At 38.9% G+C, this 26,930-nt stretch overlaps 3 protein-coding genes across 7 annotated transcripts in view; 1 reads left to right on the forward strand and 2 right to left on the reverse strand.

Moving 5' to 3' along the window:
• The window catches only part of jvl (javelin-like), an 82,397-nt gene extending 75,842 nt beyond the window's left edge, over nt 1-6,555 (forward strand). For 3 of the 4 annotated variants that reach the window (XM_074093637.1, XM_074093640.1, XM_074093639.1), the window contains exons 4-6: nt 1,382-1,480; nt 2,693-3,103; nt 4,763-6,555. In XM_074093637.1, the coding sequence (XP_073949738.1) occupies nt 1,382-1,480; nt 2,693-3,103; nt 4,763-5,110 (858 nt within the window). In that variant the 3' untranslated portion in view covers nt 5,111-6,555. Of the gene's footprint in view, nt 1-1,381; nt 1,481-2,692; nt 3,334-4,762 lie in introns of all 4 variants that reach the window. The other variant, XR_012451798.1, reaches the window with a different exon arrangement.
• A 14-nt stretch (nt 6,556-6,569) lies between these two features.
• LOC141432167 (uncharacterized) lies at nt 6,570-17,176 on the reverse strand. Of its 2 annotated transcripts, XM_074093635.1 has the most exons (16): nt 16,950-17,176; nt 16,718-16,845; nt 16,410-16,458; nt 15,797-15,917; nt 15,315-15,395; nt 14,120-14,336; nt 13,425-13,463; nt 13,266-13,326; nt 12,230-12,347; nt 11,949-12,080; nt 10,908-11,072; nt 10,233-10,502; nt 9,210-9,315; nt 8,727-9,027; nt 8,310-8,464; nt 6,570-6,853 (listed from the first exon to the last, which is right to left on the reverse strand). In XM_074093635.1, the coding sequence occupies exons 1-16, from the start codon at nt 17,078-17,080 to the stop codon at nt 6,759-6,761; spliced, it is 2,169 nt and encodes a 722-aa protein (XP_073949736.1). In that variant the 5' UTR covers nt 17,081-17,176; the 3' UTR covers nt 6,570-6,758. The 2 variants fall into 2 exon arrangements, with proteins under 2 accessions (XP_073949736.1, XP_073949737.1); XM_074093636.1 differs by lacking the exon at nt 13,425-13,463.
• Nucleotides 17,177-18,980: 1,804 nt separating this feature from the next.
• Nucleotides 18,981-26,894, reverse strand: bsf (bicoid stability factor). Its single transcript, XM_074093641.1, has 9 exons — nt 26,612-26,894; nt 26,106-26,293; nt 24,689-24,887; nt 24,171-24,489; nt 22,034-23,572; nt 21,671-21,907; nt 21,203-21,349; nt 20,270-20,984; nt 18,981-19,845 (listed from the first exon to the last, which is right to left on the reverse strand). The coding sequence occupies exons 1-9, from the start codon at nt 26,743-26,745 to the stop codon at nt 19,415-19,417; spliced, it is 3,909 nt and encodes a 1,302-aa protein (XP_073949742.1). The 5' UTR covers nt 26,746-26,894; the 3' UTR covers nt 18,981-19,414.
• Between the last annotated feature and the right edge of the window lie 36 nt (nt 26,895-26,930).

Here is a 26,930-nt window from a genome sequence, read left to right on the forward strand (position 1 = left end):
AATTTTTATAAGTGTAATTATGCATTGTTATGTTAAGTAGGATATTTATTTTAGGCACTATTTTTAGGAGTTTAGGTTATTGTACTTCTGCCTTTTTGATCCGTAGTCTTAGGTGTGCTGGGGGCCTAAGGATCTCTAATGTCGCACCAACACAACCCAATTACAAGTACAACTACTTCAAGTAATTGTTTTTTTTTTACTCTATTAAGAGGCTTCCATAATTCATGTATACTTACAAAGCTAAACCAGTAAATACATACCGAGAACTAATTATTATTTCGCGGAAGTTATCTCAAACGAGACTTGAAACATGATACCTATTAGGTATCTCAATTTTCAGCGATGTATGCAATTATGCATTTGTACAGTGGCTTGGTTATATAATCTATATATCGTATGCCATTTTACAAGGTTGTATCACTTTCATTTGCCAAATCAAACTAAGATTTTACAATTATCTCATCTGCAATTACTATTAAATATACGTTCACACCTAAGTAGATACATTTAGCATGAATAGGTAGCCTTGGCCTATACCGGCTGATCTCAGTGCACGTCGTTTCCTCTTTATAAAATTATCCTCGTCGTGGGTAGCTAATCATTGTCTGAATCTATCACGTCACTGTTTCCTAATGATTAATGTTTTGTTTTATTTGCAACTAACTCAACTTGTTATAGTAATTAGGTGTTCACATTCTAGTGCTAAAAAAAGCATATAGGCTAATTTAAACAGATAAATTGATTTTCAAATTGTCAAAAAAAAGTCCACTCCACGGTCACTTGCCAAAAGAAAGAAAGAAAGTTTGGTTAAATTTTTTAGTCAGTCAGCACCAGAAGTGGATGGTGGTTATGGTAGTTAAAATTATGTCAACACAGCAAGCCCATGGTGGCAGTCGTGGTTAAGGCCTCCACAGCCAATCCAACTCAACAATCCACTTCTGTTAATGAGTGTTCTTCAGTTGACCTCCCTTAAAGCAGTACACAATTTGAATTGATTCTTTGGAATCGAAGTGCTTGCATTTAAAATGCTAATTATATTGATTGTGCGCCAATAAAAGACGTCGAAGGTCTCACTGGGCTTTACTACATAACTTGCCTCATACTTAGTCGCCATTGGCTTTTTTGTGTTCGCTTCTTATGTAGAAAAGTTACTTTTATGAATTACCCCATTTGAACAATCAAAATACCTATTATGTTGTCAAGCTGAGACATGAAACCTTTTGGGGCGAATTAAACGAGGTCTTGTTCCGGGACTAGCATTTTTAGGTTGGGTATTTTATTACACACATAGGACCTAAAGTCGTAAATGGTTTTGATCATTGTCAAGAATTAGGTATGTTTGTTTATTCGTATTATAATATATTGTATCGTCACGTTCCAGGTTTTGCGCGAATGGATGAGTCGCGCGGTGAAGCAACGGACTTCATTATTAGAGAGGCTCGAGCAGGCACGCGATTTGAATGAAGACCTTAAATTTCGGGTAAGTCTAACAACTTAAATTCTATATTCTCACAGTCCCGACTGACTTAATTCAGACAACAAGTGTTTGTCCAAAATTCAATTTTTAACCGGAATTTTTTTTCGTATACTAAATTGACTTTATTTGCATTGTCATTCAAACAACATTCCGTATCAAATTAAAAGTCAATCCGATCACAACAGTTGGTGAAATTAGACTTTCAAGATTTGACATTATTGACATTAAGAAGCATACAAACAAACAATGCAACATAAATGCTTGTTAACCTGTCCTCTCCCAGAGGCACAAATTTGTGCCCAAATTCCTTTGATCCTGTTATCCTGGAAGATGACAGATTAAAACTAATACTTACATGATTTATTATTATAAAGCTTATGTTCTTCCGCGACCTTTTCGTACGATGTCTATTAAATATTCTAATTACTTCCATATGACACGACTATAACAAAATGTTTATTTAGTTAATCTTCCGTTTTGTTGCGCCCAAGGTCTCCTTATATAGACATTTAAAGTACAAAGGTTCACCTTGCTACCGCGACTTGTTTGAATAAAGACTAGTCCTTGAAATATGGATAGCTATTTATCATTAGAAGTACCGGAAAGCTATTAGATATTGGGAAGTACTTATATCATTTTGTTCCTTTCAGCGTGTGACGTAACGTGGATTTACAAGAAAAATCCGCAAATTGTGACACGCTACGCTACTACAAAATTAATCCTAGTTTTAATAGGTATATTGTTCACCTACCAAAGGTTAATTTATAAGCGAACCGTATTTTATTTGTAAAGCATGGTCGAAGCTTTCCTATTATGTATATACGCACTAAATGTGCCTGATAAGGGGTTAAAAATGTACCTGTCAAAAAATCCCCTTTGGTCGCCGGTGCTAAGAATTTCCGAGGATCGACTGTCTTATGTCACGATGATGATAAGGTTGAAATCATCAAAATGATTATGTTTATTGATAGTAATCCGATAATTTCTGGATAATTATCTGGTTATTATACAAGAAATGTTTAAAATGTATGAAAAAGTATTTTCAATTATTAATTAGGCCGTTTTTGGCTGGAAACAATCAACGTGCGTTCAAAAGAGTGACTCCGGTTGAAGGTCATTATTATTATTTATAATTAACGGTAGTACGTAATTTTTGTAATGCAGTTCTAGATATTCTATTGTCCTATTTGATTTATATTATTTTTTAAATTCCAGTTGGATGAGAAGACCGTCGAGCTAGACAGCGTGAAAAGTCGCGTGCAATTACTTGAAGAAGAGCGGGGCGCGGACACCAGCCCTGCGCGGACACCTCCGCCGCGCGCGCCCCGCGAGGCTCGCGAGCGCGAGTCCCGTGAGGCGCGCGAGTCGCAAGAGTCCCGGTCGCGCTCGAGCCTGGAGCGGCGCTCCCACAGCAGCATGCGGGACATGCAGCCGCTGCCAATGCCGGAGCAGCCGAGCTCGGCGGAGACGCCGCGCCGCCGGCCGTCGCGCATCCCGCTGCACACGGCGCACAAGGGCGCGGCGCCGCGGCCGCCCGCGCCGCGCCCGCCTTCTGCCGCGTCGCGCGGCCGGCCCTCCCTGCCCCCCCAGCCGCCCGCGCGCCGCCCCCCGCCCCAAGAGAACAAGGTGCGCGCCATCCTGGAATACATGTTCCCATTCCAAAGATTCCGGCCGAAAGATCCCAAACTAACCGTGTCGTGTTAAAACTTAGAACTTACCCACCGTGTGACAGTGCACCCAGTGACTCGCTAACCCGTGCCGTTCTCATGTTTCGGTTTTGGTTCTCAAGCCGCGGGCGCAGCCGGCGCGAGGTCCGCGACGCCGCCTCTCGTAGCTCACATGCCATTATGTCGATCGTAAGTTTTGGTTTTTGTTTTTTTATCCTTTTTTGCTTCGGTTCCATTATTGAGTGATTGGTTTCGATTAATGTTAAGTTTTCATGTAGTTTTTATTTGTTTCTGTTTTAGAGTGTATCAGTCCCGATTGTAGATTAGGAAGCATGTCCTTGGCTCGCCATGATAGTGTTTTTTCTCTGGGTAGGATGCAGCTGTGTTAAAAGATAAATACTGATATTTATCTCTTTGACCACCATCTGTGGCGAGCTTTACTAACATTACTTGTACTTTGTAAACGCGATGCGATACCTTAAAAATGGCGATTGTGACTAACTTATTCATAACCATAACCATCTGAGTTACTTACCTCAGCTGCTCAGGTGAGCATGTTGCATTGTGAAATTTAAACCCTTGGTATTAACAAAATATTTTATTGTGCACGAAGGGGATTGCTAAGGATATGCATGATTTGATGTTTATGCCACCGAAAACTAAGCTAGTTTTATTACTGTACCATCCTAACATTCCATGTAAAAGTTGCCATACAAAGTGATGCTGTTAATTTTACTACCGATTAATTTGAAACAAACCAAAAGAAGCGAGTTCCGTTGCTAGTATACCACCTCCCAAAATACCATTTGTATTTTTTAGTACGCACACTAATTGCCTGTTTAGTATTAGTAGAGCAACAAATTATGATTTATTGAAAATAGTTTAGTAATCAAATGTGTACGAATTGCAGCCAATTGTTTATAATTAAGATTATTTTGTGCCATTCATGCAGCTGGACATGTCACATCAGACGCTACTCTGGTTTGTTTCGTACGTTTTATGTCTGTATAAAATAAATATTAATTTTATCCTGTTGTATGGTGACTTCGTAGCATAGAATATTATAATCATGAAAAACATTTGGTGCTATTATTTTATTACTCATTTCCTATAAACTGTTGTAAAGGACAATGGTAAGTCTTAAATTCATTAATCACGCATTTGTTCTGGTATCTGGAACTACACGGTAGAATCACAGATTAGATTATTAAAACTTTGTTTTACGATTATTTGAAATTATTTGTTATTTTTGTTTAATTTATTTTAGACATAGTGGCATAATGGCAAAGTAAATGGCAATCCACTAAGCAGTTTGATCAGAAATATGCTCCCACAAAGCTAATGCACTAATGTATTTAGATCACAGTAAGGGTTTTGAAAAAAATGTTCAATTTGACTTGAAATAAAGTAACAATGCTAACAAATACAGTATTTAGAAACACCAACTACACTTTTGGGAAAATAATGCAGCTTTATGAAAAACACTGGCATAAGTAATGAATGTCTATATCTCGTACTGTGAGGAACGCTTCGCATGTAACTAAGGAACCGATTTGCTCTTGAATTTGTTTAAAGACCCGCTCTATTTTGACGATTCACTGTTGTAACATGTTGACAGAGCCGTCAAGCGGTCCAGGAGGAGTCCGAGCCCTACCACGACTCGCTGAACTTCGTGGTGGCGGCGGAGTACCTCGCGCGGACCGAGCGTCTCTTCTCACGGCTGCGGCCGCGCGCGCGCCCCACGCCCGCCCTTCTACCAGAGTACCGCCTCGCCTACGAGAGCCCCCAAAACCTCGCCTTAGAACTGACAAAGTCCATCCTCTACGAAAACTCTGACTCCATCAACAAGTCGCTTCACTCCGGCGACTCCCTGTGGAACGGGAAGCCGCAACAGTATTTCGAGAGTATGAATTACGCCGCCGATGAGGCCAAAGAGTACGATAGCGATTCGCTGGCACCGTGTTAAATAAAACTGATGCTATGTCAATTCTAATGAGTAGCCACATTCGCGCCGGATGGTTTGTTTAGACGCGTCGCTCACACGACTACTTTGACAGCGGCCGCATGCGGGTGTGGCAGCCAAATAGTAAAACAACTACGTTATTTTTATTGCGTCCGATTAGCATTTGTTACGCTGTAGTGTATGTTCAGATGTATCATTCCAATTAAAGGCACTATTTGAAACGTCTCGTGATCTGTGATATGTCACGTTTTATAAACAGTCATCAACTTTTATAGCGTTTTCGCAGACGTTCTAATGAATTATCGACAATGCGAGTCTTGTTAATGTTCCCTCTTACTATGAGAACCACTTTACAATGACTTTTGAATGTGTATAAACAAAATTAATATAAATTTTAGATTGTAAGTAAATTTTCTCTCCAAGTATTAAGTCTCCGTGTTGCTTGATCTTTACCTCCGTTGCTTTAACGATATGAAATGATGGGGTAGGTGTAATGTTAAACATTATTAACTGGAGTATAATTTATTATGGCCACCAATTATTTGTTAAGTTAAGTTACTATTAATATATCAAATCAAATATTGCGCGCTCGTATTTATCTCTGAAGTACTTTCCTATTATGATATATAGTTGAATGAATTTGTACGGAACGGTAGCTATTTTACATTATATCATGTCATTCCTAAGGCTATAAGAACAGACTGTAACTATAATAATAAATCGAGTGAGAGCTTGGAACGACTGTAGCAAGGCTGTGAAACATTATTGTGTGCTTGAAGTTGTGTTTCATGTAACTAAAGGGGGGTTAGTGTTTTAGTCTTAGAGGTATGAAATGGTGCACACGGTAACGTAACTCTTGGGTGTGTTTATTTATACGTACTATAGTTAATCTCGTCCAGACGTCTAGCGGTATCAGAAGCAAGCCTGTCCGCTTGCAGTGAGAGGTGTCGGCAGCGGGTGTACTGCGCAGTCTCTCACGCGACAGTGCCCGGTAACAAAAATAGCAGGAGACTGATTTTGTATAAATTTAAAGAATTTTATTGATATGCGTATACCAATGTAGGGAATTTCCGTCACTAATGCCCTATTAATGCTTTTGTTACTAAGTTTCTAACTGTCTTATGTAAAAATATTGCCTACTGGGTAAATAAGTGTTACTGTAGTAGCTTTTAGAACTATTCCAATTCTGTAGATTATGACTGTATTTTATGTGAAATAAGATAAAATGTAGCTTATTGTAAACTATTGCTAAATATTTAAGTCAACTGTTCATTGTACAGGTTCCATTCACTCCCTAGCTAGTGTAAATTGTTAAGCCACAACCTACCTAAAATTTAAGATACTCATAAATTTATCTAGTTGACTTGAATCTAGTTGATGACTTATGTACAGCTGTACAGAAATCATATCATTATATACAAATTATTCAAATAAATTGTTCATATCAATTTTTATGTATTTTATTTAAATAGAAACATAGCTCATACAAAAGTTATTAATAATCAACATGCAAATAGAAATTGAAATAAAAAAATAGAAATTGAGTAACTCAGATAACAACAATAACAAGAGACATAAGTGTAACTTTAACAGAGTAGAAGAATTAATTAATTAAAGTAAATAGTCAAAAACAAAATCATATGAAAAACAATCAATTGATATCAAATTTAGGCCCTAGAACTATGTCGCGCACTTCTAAAGTTTCAGGGTTTTTGCTCACCTTTATAAACCCGTGGTGTTTCAGTTCTGAAATAATAAAAATCTTGATAAACCTATTAATAAGAGTTTCTGTGACGGGCCTAGGGAGTATCTTCAGGTCCATTTGACATCTAAATGAGCCAATCGTGAGACTGACGTCAAACGGACATCTCTATTCTGACGCTATCTAGCGATATTTAGGGGCTTTTTCACCATCATGGTGAAACATCCCCTTAGCCTGTCAAGAAACCCACTTTGTGACCCGATTCTCTTTTGTAGATATTTTCGCGTTTTAATTAGACACTAAAGGTCTGCGAGACAGTGCTATCAGAGAGGCTACTAAGAAAATCGAAGTTCGTATCGTAACGTCCCGCTAACGCTAATATTATTTAATACGAGAGTGAGAGGGATGGTACGATACGAACTTCGATTTTCGAATATCGTAGTAGCCGTGCAAGTCCCGGCACGCGATCTAGTCACATCTTTTTTTTATAAGAGCGTCGCGAAGTAATTACAACTAGTATTAAAATATTTGACTGTAATATACCTAACGGGCAAGGTCACAAATACGAGAACAGAGTCATAAATCAAATTTTACATTACAATTTATAAGAATTAACATTTATTCTTGCTTCGTCAGATTCTAATTTTATTTAGGTACCTCTACGGCGGCAGCTCATTTAATATTGCATCAACTAAAAATAATACCTCTTTTTATTTATTTATTGATAATTAGAATTCATTTAGTTTTTGAAAGATCTAAAAATAATATGGTAATATTAATCATTTTGAGTTCTCTTGATCTAGAATGCGACATATTTCCATCGTTGTCATTTTCTGTAACTGAAATTCCGCAAGAATTTGATGAAACGGGAACTTATCAAAATACCTACACACAAACCTTATTGTCCCCCATTGTGTAGACATCCATATCCATAACATTACACCGGTCATTTTCATTTTACTGTGCACCAGTCTAATTACCGTTTCACTTTTTTTTTTCATGCAAAAGCGACACGGCACGGCACTGAGATTGAGTGCTCATAGAAAAAGGATGGCTGCCATTTACATTTATCTGTGCATTTAAGTATAATTACCGTTGCACTAGTGCGGAAAGAAGCGATGTGGTAATTAGACAGGTGCACAGTAAAATGAGAATAGCCGACACACAAATACATCAGTTGCTTCAAGGTCAGCATTTTATGAGCAGCAGAGAAGGTGAACTGAAGTGAAAACAGTATCTCTCTCTCTCTTTCATAGTTATATTAATACTAGCTTTTGCCCGCGGCTTTCCCGCGTAGAATTCGGTTATCGCGCGCTGTTCCCTCGGGAACTGTGCATTTTTTCGGGATTAAAAGTAGCCTATGTCACTCTTTGGCCCACAAACTATCTCTATGCCAAAAATCACGTCGATCCGTCGCTCCCTTTCGACGTGAAAGACGGACAAACATACACATAAACACACACTTTCGCATATATAATATTGGTATGGATATCTACTCACTTAGTATAGAGCTGAAACATCGAGCAGCTATGACGCGCTTGCACCCCGGCAGCAGAGGGCCACAGGATATGAGGGCTCCAACGTCCAGTGGCCGGATCTCCACCTTGATCGCTCGCAGAATCTTCACCATCGTACCTTCTGTGCCCCATTGATCACTAGAATTGTTAAGCAAAATAAAATTACTTGCAGCTTACATAAGGTGTATATTAAAATACCTAATGGTATGCATTCTTATAATTAAATAGAAAATATGCAGTTTATAACTAAGTTTTTCTAAAATTGAATAATTGAACCAACACTTTTAGCTACACTTTACGGCACCCGAAGACATGAAGACAATGTTCCAGAAAATAGCTAACCGATCATCAGCTACATTGGCATTTTAAGCTTGGTACTTCTAGAGATATTCAAACTTACCGTATAAACCTTTTAGAATCCGTAGTGTGTTCAGAATCGCCAAGCGACACCTTTGTCCTATCGAGGCTTCCCAGCATAGTCTCCGAGCTCTCACTGCCATGCTTGCGACTCTTCCGTTGGGATTCTTCCTCCATTTGTACTTCTGGTCGCATTTCCATATCGGCCAGTCCTGCTTCTTGCAGCAAGGTTGTAAGCCTCTTTTCAGGCGACGATGGATGTATAAAAACCTCGGGAATTGGCGGTTGTTCGTCCAATTGTGGAGGTACTAGTTGTCTGTTGTCGGGTATGTTTTCTTTTTCAACTGAAAGTAAAAAGATGTAAATTAAAATTAGCACTGAAATTAAAGTTTAGGGCCTGTTTCACTGCCTGAAAAGTTCTTGATTCGAATAAGATGAACAGAGCCGGCGGTATTAGGAAAATATCAGTGTGATAAAACTGGTAAAAAAATATCAAACTTTGCAGTGGCTTAATTCTATTAGGTACCGATTTGTTGTTCTTCTTTTTCCGAAGTATGAAATTGATGCTGCTGTTGTCGGAACGACACGAAGCCACTTAGCCTTGGTCTCTTTGCAGTCTCTTCGGCAGGAACCTAGGAAAACATTTTGTTTTGATAGGTGACAAGATTCTCAAAAGGCATATCGTCGGGGATAGTGCAAACCTGCGTTACTAGCATAGATGATTCCGCGTATCTGATAAATTTAGCCAATTTCCAATTTGTACTCCATATTCGTCGTAATAAACAAGTACGAAATTAGAATCATCCCTGTAAAACTGCACGTAGTACAGATACGCGGTATTTTGGTAGATAAGCAGATTTGGACCGTCCCCGACCAATTTGTGACCCTAGCAAGCTACCTTTTGTCGTGTACATTCCAGATTTTGTAACAATTTAGCATGTAGATTAAGTCTTCTTTATAGAGTGGACTAGGCACGTACGTATTAGGGATGTCACGAATATTTGTATTCGCATTCGCATATGCGAATAATTCGCATCATTTAAAACATTCGCATTCGCATAAAACGATGCGAATATTTTGCGAATGCGAATGTGTACAAGTCGTGACGTGTTTCGCCTGCGCCGGCCACTGGCCGCCGAGACGCCAACTCGCGCATGCGCAAAGCGCGCCAACCCGTATTGCGTGATTAATTTTGACCAATAGAAAGCACTTTTACTTGTGACAGTGGCTTGTGATTGTTTGATTAGTTTTGTTTTTGAAGTTGAGTTTTTAGTGTACTCCCTTAATATTCGCATTCGTACATTCGCGTCCTAAATATTCGTCGTGACATCCCTAGTACGTATTAATAAAACTAATGGAGTGCCTTTATTATATAGGCACAACTCGAAATTTCTGTCGAAGTATCGACGTCCAAGTGGAAAGTCAGCAAGAAATGGCACAAAACGCATTGCAGAGCACCGATTTTTCCGATCTATTGTAAATAGATAGATTGATATTGATCTTCTTGAATTGACCTCACCGAAACTACATCAATGTCAAGATTACTTACCTCGTGTTCTTCCCGCGGCGTCGTTCTCTTCTGCGACGTCCGCTCCAGTTTTTGCGTCGGCAAATCCGCTATATCTTCACCTATGGCGCTAACTCTCAAGTCCGGGACGACTATAGACTGGTCGAGTATGTTTGGTTGCTCAGGCTCCGGTATTTGCTGCTCCGGCTGGGGCTCAGGAATTTGTTGAGGACCGGCTTCTTGGGGTTCTTCTTCGGGAATTATTTCGAGAACAGTTGGCGGTTGGGTGCGAGCGTGGGCGGCTAGTGCGAGCTGAAAGAAATTAATTATAACAGGGATCAAAGAACTCGTGTTTAATTGATATTTAGTGATGGTTATACACTTTTACTCTTCTTTCTACTTCTTTTTACTTCTCATGATGTCCGCAAGTGCGTCAATATATCGCGAGCTCACTAAAAGTAATCACCGTCTACACCTCGTAATAAATAGTCTGATGTCAGTGGACAAATTATCTTCATTGAGCAATTCATTCGCTGGATTTGCAGCTTTTAAAATAACGACTAAAACTGGTTGTAAAAGTAAAAGATAAAAAGGCTTGATCTATTCCCATTTCAAATTTAACAAAACCACGCAGACAACTCACCTTAAACTACCCGCAGTTTCATAATCATAAAATCGAGTAAGTTCCAGTAAATCGTACAATAAAAAACCTCTCACCTCCATCTCCCGCTGTGCCGTGGAACCGGCAACCCCTAGATTCCTCAGAAACAGCGCTGCGAGTGGACGAGCCAGGGTGGACCTCACACGCGCACCCGCTGCGGCTGGGCGGTGCGACAGAATATCCCACGGGACACGCAAGTCTGCTATGTCTTCTGAACTGTCCTGTGAGGGTAGTTTCGGAAAAGTCCAATGCGTTTTGTTAGGCCCAGGCCGCACTACGGCTAAACCACCGCGGTTTTTAACCGCGTGACTTTGTGAATCAAGGAAACTAATGCAAGCGAGCGGCCGCACTGGCGGTTTTAATTTTACTTGTATAAAAAAGTCACACGGTTAAAAAACGCGGCGGTTTAGCCGTAGTGCGGCCTCGGCCATACAGTAGAACTACAATGTTAATGTCGCTCGGGACTCGTCGGTTATCTTCGTTTTTTTGAAGATTGAAATTAAAAGGAAAACGATCTTTTGTTTCTAGTTTCGAACGACATTAGTAAACTAGTTTAAAGTTGAGCGTCCACTGGATCGGAATCGGAGCGTACGCACCGTACGAGGCGTTTGTATTTACAAAATGCGCGCAGAAATGCCGATCCAGTGCACGCAGTACCATAGAAATCTATACAAAGCAACAAACGCGTCCGCTTCGTACGGCTCGATTCCGATGCAGTGGACGCTTACCTTAAGTGTAATTAGGTACAACTATGGCCCGTATTACAATATACCTGTAGTTTGCACATTTTTTGTGCAAATATCTGGCGCACGTTACGTACTTCATTTCAAAGTTCAATATCTCCAAAACGGCTGCACCGATTTTGATGAAACTTAGCTAAGAACCATTTCTAAATAAATAGTTTTCGATAAAAATGGGAACTATGATGCCACAGACAGACACACACATTTATTTACTATACACTTTTCTTTAGGCAGTCGTGTAAAACATCGATACGCGAGTTATATATTCAACGTAGGTACTAATCCACATTTTTATTCTTTTTTCTAAAAACTAAAAACAAATATTTAACAAAGCTTCTTTATACACATTCTTACCTCGCATCTTAGTTCGACAGCGATGTTCTCAAGCCTTGGCCGAAAGAAGCTAGACGGGATTATTGTCTTCTTGTCAATGATCAATTTATTCTTTCGGCGACGCTTCGCTTGCGGCTCCAATTCTTCCAGTTCCTAAAGATTATAACAGTCGCAGCTTGTTAAAGAAATAAAAGGTGGAACTGGTATTTTTTGAATTATGTATATTGTTATTGGCGTAATGCAATTTGGATAACTTATGATAGTTTTTTGTGTCAATACTTAGAGGCTTCTGAACGTTGTACCTCTATTTCAACTTCAACCGGCGCCTGCACCGCAGGATCTATTCTTGCTTCTAGCACGGGAGCGGTCTCTACCGGAGGCTCTACTACAGGAATAACTTCTAGATCCGGCTCCTGAGGTCTGTTTTGATGAATAAAATAAAAAGAGCAGATGAAAATCAAGCTAAAAACAAATGAAATCGAAAGGTACTTACTGTCTATTATAATAACGGCTAATTTTGTAAAAATTATCAGAATAAGCTTTTATTCTAAAGGTACACTCCTGCACTACCTGTTAGTATAAGAGCTTGTTTGGGGATTGAAATGTCAACACTTGAGCCTTGTTCAGATATGCAAGTAAATCGTGCAAGTGACATTACATTGCTGCGCTCGACTGACAACGTCAAAGCTAGTTTTTTTACGGCCAAGCAATGTAATGCAATATACAAGATTCTCGCAGATCAAAACTGGGCTTTAGATTACTTAGGTACCAATTATTTACTTATTCTAAAGTGTATTCTACTTTTAATAAAAATTACGTAGGAAGATTCAGAAAATCGTAAAATATGTAACTAATCGAAACCTTATTACTAGGTAATTAAATATTTGTCTAGTGAAAAGTAGAATTCTCGAAAATTTTAAGTTCAAAAATATACAAGTCTTTTTGAAGTAAACAAGAAAAACTTGTACTTTCAATTGATATTTAATAATATGACTAATATTTTCGTAGTTATTGTTAGTTGTGCATGTTTAATTCACATTGTGTATGGGTAGCAAATTTCCATGTACTCGAAGTGCGTTCGACCTAAAAACATACATATACATAAACATTTAAAAAGCCTGTAACTATACTATATTATATCATTTTGTGACTGGAGAGAATGAAACATAATGAAAAATGCGTACCGTATCTCTACTACGCTACTTTTTAAGAGCGTATAGTATGTATGTAGTAGTACAATTTTTTTCAAGCATTCAGTACCTAAATACATATTTTACACTAAGCTGTATAATTACAGTTTTTATAAGCGTATACTATAACGGGATTGTAGGAACTAACTCTTTTTCGGTCGGAGCAGGCAATGGCAGGTCCAGGGGCGGGATTTCAGGTATAGGGATGTCTGTGAGAACACGCATTTTGTTAGTAGGTTAGGTTAGTAAAAAGTGGAACAAGAAAATGGAAGGACTTGCTTGAAGCTTAGTAGTAATCTAATCGTACCTTTTTCGGGTTCTTCAGGCAGGATGTCTTGTGGTATGGCTGGAAAAAAAAATAGCTTAAAATATTAAGGCACCTGTGCCCGTATTGTCTAAAGTGGCGATTACACTCAGTCGTCCATCTAACGCGGTCGCCGAACTTGTTTCAAACTACTTAGGCATCTTATACTACCGTGTTCTATACACTTTTGCGGTCGCCACATGCAGCATGCCATGCGGCGAACGACTTAGTGTAATTGCTGCTTTACGCTCTGGCGCTCGCGATTACATTCACCATCTCTTTTTAACCTCATCTCATTCCGTGTGACAGAAAGAAGTGGTGAAAACAATGGCGATACCGAGTGCGTTTACAACGACGGCGATTTATAACGACAATAAGGCCTCGTATAGTTACTTTTAAGGTTCCTTATCTCAAAAGGAAAAAATTGAAACATTTTAGGTTCACGGCGTGTTCGTCTTTTTTATGTTCGATAGGCCCCCGTTTGACCACAATCTCGCCTGACCGGTTAGGCGTTTGTGACACAGGAACAATTTTCATAGCAATACGTGTAGCAAGGGGCAGGTGCTAAAAATGGTCAAAATTGGTGTGACTTTATGGATAGCCCCTACCACTACCCTAGCCTAGTACTAACCAACCATCAGATGACCACTTACTGGGTTCAATGACTTAGAAAAAGCTTACGGCTGGTGTACACTTACATTTGTGGAACAAAGTGACGTCATGTTCGGATATACGCTCCATTTGAGGTTCGACGGCGAGTCTTGACTCGTGCGTCTTATCAGCGGCGGAAGACTCGGCTAGAGGCAGCTCGAGCCCGCTGTGGAGGGCCGAGGTTGAAGCGCCGAGCATTTGTTCCAGTGTACGATCTTGAAGCAACTGTATGGCTTGGTTTGGGTTCTCTTCACCGAAGCCATCCTGATGAAAAAAGTTAGGGTGAGGAAAGTATGTCTTAAGAATAAATATCGAATTCAAAAGCAACCAAGAAGAGAATTATGAACTCCATCATTGATGAACCGAGTTGGAAAATTATTTTTTGTCTGGGATGGTATACTTCCTGTTTAGTCTTAAAGTACCTGGGCGACCGAGCTTTGCTCGGGCTAAAACTCGATGATAAGCATTTTCCCAGAGCTAAGACCAAGCTAGATTGATTTGTCATCCCCAAAAACCCCCACATACTACCAAATTTCATCGAAATCGTTGGAGCCGTTTTCGAAATTCTGATTTTACACATAAAATATATATAATATATACACAAGAATTGCTCGTTTAGAGGTATTAGATTTATAGAAAAGGGTCAATAATCTTTTTAGTGTTGTTATTCTGTCCCATTATACAGGAGACATCAATGATACACTTTCTTAGAAAAATGTTTGCAATGTATACTACTAGCATGCTTAGGAGATGAGCCACGAAGAAATCGCCTTAAAACTGTCACAACTCTTGACTTTTAGTGGATTTTTACCCCATATAATCATACTTTTAATAAGTGACCCAGTGGACGTAACCATGCCAACCGCTACATTAAAAAGTTGATTGACCCAAAAAATACTACCGAAAAAAAGTTCTTTGAAGTTGGTTTCGCGCGCGTTGACTATTATATCTAGCAGTTTAATTGAAATTCAGGGATTTTAATAATTTCCCATGGGAATTTCCAAAAATTACACCAGGATTATAAAAATACCTGCACCAAATTTCACATCTATTGGCATGGCATACTTTTTCTGTCCATTGCGTATTCTGCTTCTGCCAGGTAACTGCTGTGCGAAACGCTTCTCGGCCGCGCAATAAACAGAGAACATGTTTACTGCGTCCAATTCCAAGCATTACTATTGCAACTACATGGCCAGCAAAATGGCCCAAAATAATACCTAGAGCTAGTCAAAAAAAACTTACATTAGGTGGTAATTGGAAGTCTGGAATAGCAGCTTCTTTCAAAGTAATGTCTTGAATGTTGCTCACAACATTACCACTTTGCTGGATCAAAAAACAATAAACATTTGTAAAAAAAACAATGAAATTGAGTAAATGCAAGATCCCAGTTGCCGCCATCTCTCTGGTAACTACCAAAAAATACAATTGCCAGCAAAAAGAAATACTTAGTAGAGTAGGTATCTATTTAGAACCTATGATTAGAACAAAAGATACATTGTAAATTGTAACTATATTTTTTCTCTGTAATAGAATGTTGTTGAATCATCATCATTTCCCCCTATTTCACCTTGTCTTCAGCATCTAACATCCAGCTTTAACAAGCATCAACGTCACAAAATTAAATCATCAACCCACCTATCTAGAGTGCACCATAAAAACGTAAGCCAATTGTCACTTTAAAATTTTCTACTTATCAAAAATTTCTACAGTGGGGATTCAAGTACCTGTATTAACTCTTCAACTCTTTCTTCTGGCTCTGCAGGAAGCTCGGGTACAATGGCTGGGAGCTCTAGCATGGGGAACAGCTGCCTTTCTATATCTTCAATGGGCTCATGTATGTTTAATCTGAGAGTTAAAATTAATTACATGAACAAATACCCTTTATTAAACATTATAGGCTTCTCACGCATAAACCAATAGAACCAGCAGTTGAATTCAAATACCAAGACTTTATTTTAATAAAATGATTGGGATTGAGAATTCCCTGAAATTACATAGGTAGTGGATGTCATTAACATTTGCATATTATAAGACACCCTCACCAAATTTCATGTCTCTAATCGTAGCTGTAGGTATTTCACAATTTAATCTACATAAAATAAAAATAAAAAGTAGCCTATGTGTTATTTCATACCAAATTTCATCTAAGTTTTAGTATGAAGGTATAACAAACAAACACACACACACAAGCTTTTGTGATTGATCAAAAGCAATTTTCTACAGGAGAAAGTTCAAGGCTTATCTATGTTGGCTATGCCGTTCACTTACAAACAACCTAAGGAAAGGAAAATAACAAAAGTATAATTATGTAAAGCTCTTGAATTAAAACATACTTACTTTTTATTAGAACTCTTCATGACTCTGGCATTGATCATGCATAAATCTCCTGGAAAACATAATTTTTGTATTAGATTAGTTCATACTTACACTATTTAATTTTAGGTATTAGAGCCATTCATTTCCAGGCATTTTTTGAGGAAGCAAGGTTTGCTTGTAAAATTTACGGAAGGATTAAACTAATTTAATACTTTCTTCTAATATAATACTATGATTACCATAAGTATAGCTAATAAAGTTATTTAACATTTTTCCTTCTTCCATTTTGCCTTCTTTTTCAAAATGTAATGTACCTACTTGGAACATACCTAACATTATGACGACTTTCCTCTGGTAAAGTCTCACGAGCCCCCGCATAAGTTGCGAGCTGAGACGAAGGGAAAACCGACTTCCAGGCCGACCCGACTCATTGTTCATAACTTCTAACAAATCATCGCTGTAATCAAAGAAACCCACTCGAAAGTTATTTAAAAACCTGATTCAACCTACTATAATTCAATCTCTTATATTCGTATCTCGTAATGTAACGCAGTTTCTCACCAAATTTTGCGAATGTCCTGAGCCCAAAGTTGCCGATGAGTTATTGTGGCAAAGCATAGTGGCCACGAGTCCGCAACCCAACACAAATAAAATCTGCCCCCTTTCTTGAGCGACGCTTCGGGATAAAACATTTTCAGGCAATGAAACGTTAAAGATTTGTAGCAAAACTCTATAGAAGCTTACTAGGTACAGTACTTAAACAGAAAATAAAATGAGGAAATCAGGAAATCCCGCCAATTTTTTGGCATTGTTTGGAGTTGCTGACATTTCATCGAATGTTGCCATGTTGAAATAAATTGATGTTGAAATAAATAATAAACCCGCGACGGAAAAAAGAAAAAAAAACTGTTTATTTCAAGCAAAAAAGGTATTTACAATAATCAGAGCGTCCTTAATCCTAATTTTAAGGATTTTGCGTGGCCTCGGTTAGCGAAAGACTGAGTTATTGCTCACGCGTATACAGTCTAAGTGTACATGCGCGTAGTAAGTAAATTTATTAATTCATGATTTTCCATGCATGCAGTTTTTTGCTTTATCTTACATGTAACCTAAGTCTGCGTGCACATCCGTCTTTGTTTCATGAAAGCAAATGTTCAATATTATTTTAATACGAGAGCGAGAGGGACGGTACGATACGAACTTCGAGTTTCGTAGTAGCCCTGCAGGGTCGTTATTTATCCGGGCGGGAGAAAAAGTGTCATCCGTTTAGGGTTGCCATACGTCAGGATTAGTCCGGACTACTCCGGACATGTCCGTATTTTTTAACCTTTGTCAGGGTTGCGGCCGGACTTCCCAACTTCCTCATTTAAATAGTGTACCTAAGTGTCAGAGGGACCGCACGACACGAACTTCGATTTTTCAGTTTCGTAGTAGCCCTGCTGTTTTTCGTGAACATGCCTCACGCCTGGCTGATGCTTTGCTTTGGCTCATGTCAGTTTCTATGCAGTAACTTCATTTGTCTAAGGCAGTAGCCAAAGACTACAGTATGGCAGTAGCGGCGTTAGGGTAGGGCGCTGTTATGGAGAATTAATCAACATTTGTATGGATAATTTTCGTGTCACAATGGAAAACATTAATGGAAATTTGACGACCAGATGGCCTAGTGGTTAGAGAACCTGACTACGAAGCTTGAGGTCCCGGGTTCGATTCCCGTGTCGTGTCAGATATTTGTATGAAAAATACGAATGTTTGTTCTCGGGTCTTGGGTGTTTAATATGTATTTAAGTATGTATCTATCTATATAATTATATTTATTCGTTGCTTAGTACCCATAACACAAGCTTTGCTAAGCTTACTTTGGGACTAAGTCAATTGGTGTGAATTGTCCCGTGATACTTATTTATTTATTTATAAATTTGGAAATTATAACTACCTGCTAACGCAGCTTTAACGGTGTGCAACTTTTTGGTCTTCGCCCATAATTGATTATCTTTTGGCGATTAGATTTATTGAAAAACCTATGAAAGTTTTATGGACTGGAGGAATAAGAAATGCACACACACACACAGAAATGTCATTTTTTTTCTCGCAATCGAAGTGAAAAACACAGTAGAGACTAAAAGTAAATATAAACCCTCGGATAAATAGACACACTCGCTAAAGCTCGGGTGGCTAACCACCTCGGCTATATATTGGCTTATTTTAGTCCCTCGATAAAAATATACTATTATTGTTCTGTTTGTGATCCTATATAACAATATGGGTCATTCATTACCATCTCTGAAACTGAAGTTTAGAAGATTACCTACTTACACTACCGTTATAGCGTCATTCACAGCATATAGGTTGAGTCAATCACGATGACGCGTGCCTTGGTTCTTATTACAATGTTATTAATGTCTAATTTTGACAAAATCACGCGTCTTCGTGGATGGCACTAGGTTTAGCAGTCATATCACAGAGGATAGGTGTACGTGTAGACTAGAGTTGTTTTTTCATTACTACACATTTCTACGGTTACTTTCGTGGGGCAGTTTTTTCGCGAAATTATTAAAAGATAAAATAAATATTTATTTCAAAGAAAACAGCAAGTTTAATTATTTTTTATTAGAACTAAAATAATAAGGTACATTATCATAAACGAATACTCAGTGCTTGTATAATTTCGACATGTTATTTACAAGAACTATGATCTCACTACACTTGATTAGATTGAATAGTAAACTACTTATACTCCTAAATTTGTCACATTTTAAGAAATAAAACCAAAGATCAATATACAATGATTGACAATGATCAGAGGAATCAATTTTGAACTTTTACTTTATTAGACAGCAAAATTGTATTTTTGATTCAATGTTTATGTCACAGCAGAACTTTTTTTTTCAGGTTCGTTAAATGGTAAATAACAAATACCCAATTTTGTGGTTTGCTTTCGGTTAGTCTTTATCTGCATTTTAAAATGCAACAAATTCGATGGCCAACCGCTCGTATTACAAATAAATACAACATTGCGAAAATTAATTCTAAACGGCATATTTGAAATTTTGTCCGCCAGCTTCAACAGCCTCTTTCATTCTTTTCAAGCTATTTTTATTGAACTGGTCCAAAGGCACTCCGTATTTGACAGCTTTCTCTAGAGCAGATTGCGCCTCGTCAATCTTATTGTCAAGTAAATATAGATTAATTAATCTGGAATACGCATTGCCGACTGACCCTATGGAGATATTTTTGTTTGTTTTCAACGTATCAATAAGCTTTTCTATTAGATCCGGTTGTCCCCGGACGTGACTTTCCTGTAGCAATCGTCGGAACACTACAGCGTTGACGTTGCTCAGGCACTGTTTCCAGAGAGTGTCGGCTTGTTGGTCTTTTCCTGCCAGAATGTATTCCATCCAGAGCAGGTTTGCTGGCATGTATTGTCCTCTTGAGGCAGCTAGTTCGGCTACTTTACGACCTGAAACAAAACAATATAATAAGCTCTGTTTGTATAACTTTGATGATAATAGACTCTCACCAGTTCACTGTTTAGCAGTGACAGCTTTGACCAGCGGCGGCGTTGCCTATTGCGAGGCTCCGGGCGGCAGGTCTTTGCGAGGCCCTTTGTCCTTCGTGAAAAGTATGTGATGCGAAAATATAGTAAAAAAAATCTATATTATTTTAAATTTGCTTGGGTTGTTGCGCGAGGCCCCTGCAAGAGCGAGGCCCCAGGCGATTGCTCTGTTTGCTACCCCCTTCTAAGGCCGCCGCTGGCTTTGACAGTGCAATAAACAGAGAAATCGCTCGCCGCATGACTACGCATAATTGCCGGGCCGTTAAGATATCTTGTTACTTGAGTGCAAGGTACTCGCCTTACACTAGAGAAAGTTAATGTTACTTACACTTGTCTACAAAAACGTCGTCCTGGATAACAGATGCAAGTGCATTGCTCCGTGGGAACTTCAATAGAGCAGTCACCAATTCTTCATCTGATTGCGCCTTGTTAACGGCTTCGAACAGAGCATCGATATGTTGCGGACCCGCGCCTCGATTGAAAATAGCTAACGTTAATTTATCGTCATAAGTAACATTCCTCCTCATAACATCTGAAAGACGTTTCCCTAACATTTGAATCTTCTCAACCTCGCCACTCTCCGCCAATTTCTTCACCAAATATTTTAAAACATTTGACTTTGGCATTGTTCCCTCATCTATTATCTTCACTGAATAGTCTAATGCTTCAGTGATCTTCCCTTCTTGTATCAAGTTCTCTATCTTGGCAGTTACGTGTGGCTTTGTATGTATCTGTTCGACGTGTGGCTTCTTCGGCGTTTGCGGTTTTGGTGGCATTTTGGCTGGTTTGCTTCCTGATTCATCAGGAATGATGAATGGCACTGGTCTGTTCTTAGATTTCAGATGTTTACCGAGGTATTGGAGGAACTGTTCGCTCGGAATTTCACCTTCTTCTTGCAGTATTGTCCATAAACCTAGGGCTTTATCTGTCTCGTTGGCCTTGCAATAGGTCATGAGGAGGTGATAGAAAATGTTGGAGCGGTCGATGTGCGACAGTTCCTTGGTGGCTTCAAGTAGACCTTCGAGGTATTCGGACTTGCCTTCCTGTGGAAATAAAGGGAACATTCAAAACTTTTGCCCAAATTAATGTCTGTAATTATTACGCATTATGAAACACAAATACAATGAAAGTCCTGATCTATGGTTGATGTAAAGCGAAGTTAAAAGTAGGGTTGGATCGTGACTAAAACGATGGCGCGATAATGCGACAACAGTTTACATTGTGGCAATTTTAAAGCGAAAAATTCCAGCAGCGTAGTTACCTCAACATAGCGTTCGCAGGCATCGTTGAGCCTTTGATGACGCGTCTGCAGGCCAGGGGTCTCGAGGATACGTCGCGCCTGCCGCAGCCGGCCGCATTCCACGAACGCTAGCACCAAGTCGTGCAACACGTTCACTTCGCCGTGAATCTGAGGAAAATAACGAGTTGACAAGTTATGTACTGTATGTTGAGCATGTCAACTGTGTTATGGCAATAAAAATAATTCATTTCATTTTAAAAATTTTGGTTGCTGCACATAAGTGGCACTGTCGGGCGGGAAAATCGTATATTTGTAGATGAATGTTCGGTAAAAAAGCCACTCTGCTTTGCCGCACATATACTAACAATAATATGGATCCTTGGTCTTGACGTCTTGCTTGCGATTGGCTCATTTAGTTATTTAGTGTTTGTAGCTCAGGGTTGCCACAAATTTCTAAATATTGCCAACTGTTTGTATCATCAAGCCTACCTGAGTACTGAGATCAGCCAACCACTGTAGCTTGGTAGCGTCTTCTTTCGATATAAGCATTTTCATCAGCTCGCCCTTCCAAGGTGTGCAGCGGTATTGGCGGCAGCATTTCTCGAACTGATTCAACGCCCCTTCGATATCTTCCTTGAGCAAAAACACTTTGATTGTGGGGCCCAGGATCACGTTTGAGGGCTCGATGTAGTTGTTTTCTAGTAAAACTGACGTCATTTCGATTACCTGAGAAGCGGAACATTATTTGAAATGTTGATCAAACTAATATAGATTAAAGCACGATTCGAGCTTTACACGCGCTTCTGAATTAAATACAAATTTAAAATTTATGATCTTCTCTCACTCACTCACCTTAGCATCTTCTTTTTTCTCTGCTAACATATTACACATTTGCCAGCACTTGGAATTCAGCATGAAATTGGCCTTATCACTTTCGGGGTCATGCTTGTTCTCCTTAAGGAATTGGATGGCTTCATCCATCTTGCCGCTTCGTATCAACGCGAATGCCATCTGTACGAACTTGAACTTGTTGAGGACAAATTCGGGATCGTGTTTCAGTATGGTAGCGTGACATTCTTGAGCCTTTTCAATTTCATTGTTGTTACAATAAAACTCGTATAGTTGTGCGAGGACCGCGTTAGTAATTTCAAATTCAGAAGCCTTCAAATCAAGCAACAACTTGTTCAACTTCTCAACATTGTTCTCTTTTATGTATGCCGATATTAATTGTCTTTGTAGTCGCTTCTCATTGTCAATTTTCCCTTGAGAAAGCAGTTTTTCTAAATATGCGGAATTCCTAGGAGTAAATGATTTTTGAGCTTCAAGCGGCACCATTTCTAGGTCTGGCGAAGTCAACTGCCCGAGCAACTCTGATATATCAGTAGTCAAATTCTGTCCTAAATGCTGCTGAATAGCTTCCGCCGATTCACTACTAATCCTCAAACCCTTAGCGTGAATTGCTTCAAGAAGTTTATGAGTTAAATCAACGTTGGCAATGTTTTTGATGGAAGACAACACAATGCGGCCAACTTCGTTTGTCTCATTCTGTCCCTCGTCATTCACGTCATCCTCAGTTTGTGACACTTGGCTTTGCGAGCTGCAAATAACATGCAATATAGTCGCAAAGGAGTTGACATCCCTGTTCTTGCTTATTGCAACGACTAGAGGCCTAGTAATTAAAGAATATTGGCCTCTAGGTCTAAATTTGAGCGCTACTTCCGCTGCTTGCTTAATTTTGCCTGCCTGTAAGAGCTCAATCATTAAATTTCTCGCGGCATGAGCGACTGGGACGTTAGCTATCTGGAGCTTTAATATTATATTAAGTGGAGTATCTTTTTTGATCAGGTAAGGAATCACGTAGTCTCTTAACGCCTCTCCGCTTGGAATGTTTCCTTCTTTGACCATGTCGCGGATAATTTGCAAGAGGCCTTCTTCATCGCCTTCGCGGCCTTTCTGAGCTAGCAGCGGCCAATAATAGTGCTGGCGTATTTCGAGCCCTTCCTTTTGTAGTTCCTTGAACAAACTCTGGGCTAATTCGGCATGTCCCTGCTGCAGAGCTGTTTCGGTTGCAATATAAAACGCGTTGGGCACGAGTCCTTCTTCTTTTAGCTCTATACAAGCTTTGATGATCGCTTCTGGTGATTTATTTACTCTTAAAAGTTGTTTTACGAAGAAAGCTCCTTTGAACGGCGTGTCGTCAATATTAATGGTTTTTGGCATGGTTTTCATAATTTTCTTGGCCGCGTCTTGTTGTCCTTTGTTTAGAAGCCTGAGTATGACGTTGCATACGTCTTGGTTATAACCCATACCTTTTTGCAGATGACGGAATAGGCTTTCAATCTTGTCCGTGTGTCCGCCAGTTGCTAGATGCTCAATGATGTCCAAGATGTCCTGGAATTAGAGGATACTAAAGTAATGTATAGTACAGACTGCGTTTGCAGTTGCAATTGGAACATTGTTTAGAACTGTTTGTGTGAACACCTTCAAACTAAAGCGTTTGTCTTCTTTTCTTATCTCCAGAAAACCCTAGTTCGCGTTTTTCCATTTCCCCTTCAAACACTACGACTAAAGCATAGAAAGCCTTGAAATCACTGTACATTTTACAATCATCTTTGCATAGTCATGTTAACAAGTCGAAAATGTGCTTTGACGAAGATTTTTTGTCACAGGACTTTATTATAAAGAACATCCTACTAATATTATATATAAATGCGAAAATTTGTATGTGTGTATGTTTGGTATGATGTTTGGTGTGTTTGGTTTGGTAGCTGGACGTCTGTAACACCACATAGGGTCCTTTCTACCTAGATATTATCACAGGATCGGGATAAAATGTCAAATGCGGTTTTTGGGAATTTAGTAAAATCCCGAAGAATAATATGTAATAATAATTTCAACTGCTTGATCTAAAAACTTACGCGTACGAAGCCGCGGGAAAACACTAGTTATAGATAACATACTTAAGTTATTTATTAAAAAGTGCACTTACTTTGTCAGTCATAAAAGCATCCTTCTCAGTCGCTGTTTTGATCACACTCTCAACCCCTTCAATGTCTCCTTGTTTAGCGTATCCACAAGCCAATAGGGTGTACGTGCGATTCGTAGGCTGAAGGCCTGCTCCTGCCATAGTCTCTAGCACTGCCTTGGCGCCCTCAGTGTCCCCATGGAAAGCATGTCCCATGACTAAAGCATTCAGAACCGGTTCAGACACTGGCATGCTGAGCTCCCGCATCTTTTCTAGAACCTTCGTCGCGCCTTCGACGTCACCTTCTTGGCAATAACGCCACATCAGTCTTTGGTATGTCACTCTACAAAAAACAATATAATGTGTAAATAGTGATGGGGCTGTTAGGCCACTTAAAATTTTTGTATATTGTAAATAACTACTTTCATCAATCATTAGCTCATAAGTTAATAACATATAAACAGGTTACTATTTTTCCATCGCCTCAGTACAAATCTGTCAGAGTCAACTAATTACAGTAAAATGGTGACAAAGTGATTTACCTATTAGGCTGAAGTCCTTTCTTCTCCAGCTCCTCCAGAAACTGAGCAGGTGAGAAGGGATGCTCATTCTCAACATAAACCCGCAGGAGAGCATTATAGTGGGAAATGTCCATGGGGATGCCTCTCTCGGTGAGCACACTCCATATCTTTTGAACCAGGAGTGTTCTTTGTTCAGGCAATTCTTCTGGCACGAGTTCACCTGAAAATATAATAAATAAGCTTATCATCATCAAAATAAAATAATAAATCATCATATCAGCCGTAGGACTTCCTCTGTTGGACATAGGCCTCCCACTTAGACTTTGAGTTGCTTCAATTGGAAGTGGCCAGCATCCACTAAGTACTTGCAGCTTTAACCAGGTTAAATGTCCATCATAAATAAGATTACATCAATGAATTAACACATTCGGCCCTGGCAACTCAAACTAGAAAGGGCACGGGAAACTAAAAGTAAGTAAGTCACAGACATGCCACTGGGGCCGAATGTGTTAAGATCCGAGTCATGACACTATGAATATTTACAATTCTTAGATATTTGTACTAAAACTAAAAAAAAAAAAACATTAAATACATGTCATACAAAAATCAAACTCTACAAGCTTTTTTTATTTTTGTAACCACCAATGACCTGAGGCCATATTGCCTAACCTTTCAATCAATCAAATGACAGATTTTGCATAAAAAAACTGTCATTTGATTGTGATCGCGAGCATCAGAAACGTAAGGCATACAGCCTCTGATTTGTTTTGGCCAAATGTTTTGTACTTTCAATATACTGTGAATGTAAACATCCCTCAACTAAATCAGTTGATTATGACTACCTAGTTAGACAGCAAAACTTACAATAACTGCCTGAGTCTAATAAGGAACTAAATGACCAATAACAATGACATTTTTATGTGTGTATGTTGTCCATATTTTAACTATATGCTCATGTATGTAAATGGTGGTGGTAGGGCCGATCATTTCAGATACAACAAGCTCCACAAGCCCCATTTAGGAACTATAAAAACTGGTCAAACCTGATTAAATATACTCTTTGCCACTGTCAGAAATCATTGGCAGTATTTGTTGAAACCAATGCTTTAGATCAGTGTTTTTCAATCAGTGGGTCGGGACCCCCAAGGTGTTGTGGATACTTCTTAGGAGGGGATACAGTAACTTTAAAATACTCTCTCCGTTATTGTGTATGATCAATTGATCATTCAATGTTTGTATTAACAACATAAGATAATACAAATAACTCTAAGTGGAGGTAAGCATGGGGTTGTCAAATATATTTTAAACAGAGAGAGGTTGCATCATGAAAAAGTTTGAAAAACACTGCTTTAGATTTATTGTTAATTAGATTAGAGAACTTTTTTAACCATTATGGCAGCTTTATGTACAAATCATTTAAAAAAAATATATATCATACCACAGCATCTTATAACCAGCAAAGATTGCGAACTAGTGATGTCATTCTTGGATCTTATTTCATCAAATACTTCATCAATGTCTCTCTTTGTGATGCGACCAAATCTCCTTGCTTCAGAGTCCAGTTTCTGCAATAGGGGCTCCAAGCTTTCTGCTTTCTTGGAGGTTGCATAGTCTCGCATGAGAACACTAAAACAATTAAGTAGCTTTTAATGTCAGCAATTAAGTTAGTAGATAATTAAGTAATAATAATAGCATTCATAAAACAGTGTACATAAGTTTATTTTAAACAAAGTTTAAGATTATTTGTACAACAGTGCACTCATTCGTTATTAATTTTTCTTAAGTATCGACTTCCTGTGTGTAAATCTCCTCCAACTGTCTATCACCATTCTTCTCTACTAATGGCAGACAATTTAGAGGCAATTTTATTATTAATTTGTCACAGATCCATATTTTAAGGAACAGACTTTAAATCAAGGCTAAACAATTATCAATTAAACTTACTTGTTAGCAGTGCACAGAGCTTTAGGATTAACCAATAAATTAGATTCTGCTGTCTTCGCAGAGTTCAATATAAGCGTTCTCGCCGCACCCGTGAAGTATCGCACGAATTTCGTAGAACGCAAAAGCGACGACATGGTGATGCCGTGCTGCAGACTATGAGCTTATATTTTCGAAGAACTAGTAGTAATGTGGTGTTTTACTACTTTTTGTTGCGCGATAATATCGCTCTGAGGAAAATCCGCACTAAAAGAATTTAAGGTTATCTTGTTATGTCATCCGTCTGTCATATTCAGCTTCTCCGAAGTATTCCGAACTGTTC

Source organism: Choristoneura fumiferana, chromosome 10 (genome assembly GCF_025370935.1).
Source record: "Choristoneura fumiferana chromosome 10, NRCan_CFum_1, whole genome shotgun sequence".
NCBI lineage: Eukaryota > Metazoa > Arthropoda > Insecta > Lepidoptera > Tortricidae > Choristoneura > Choristoneura fumiferana.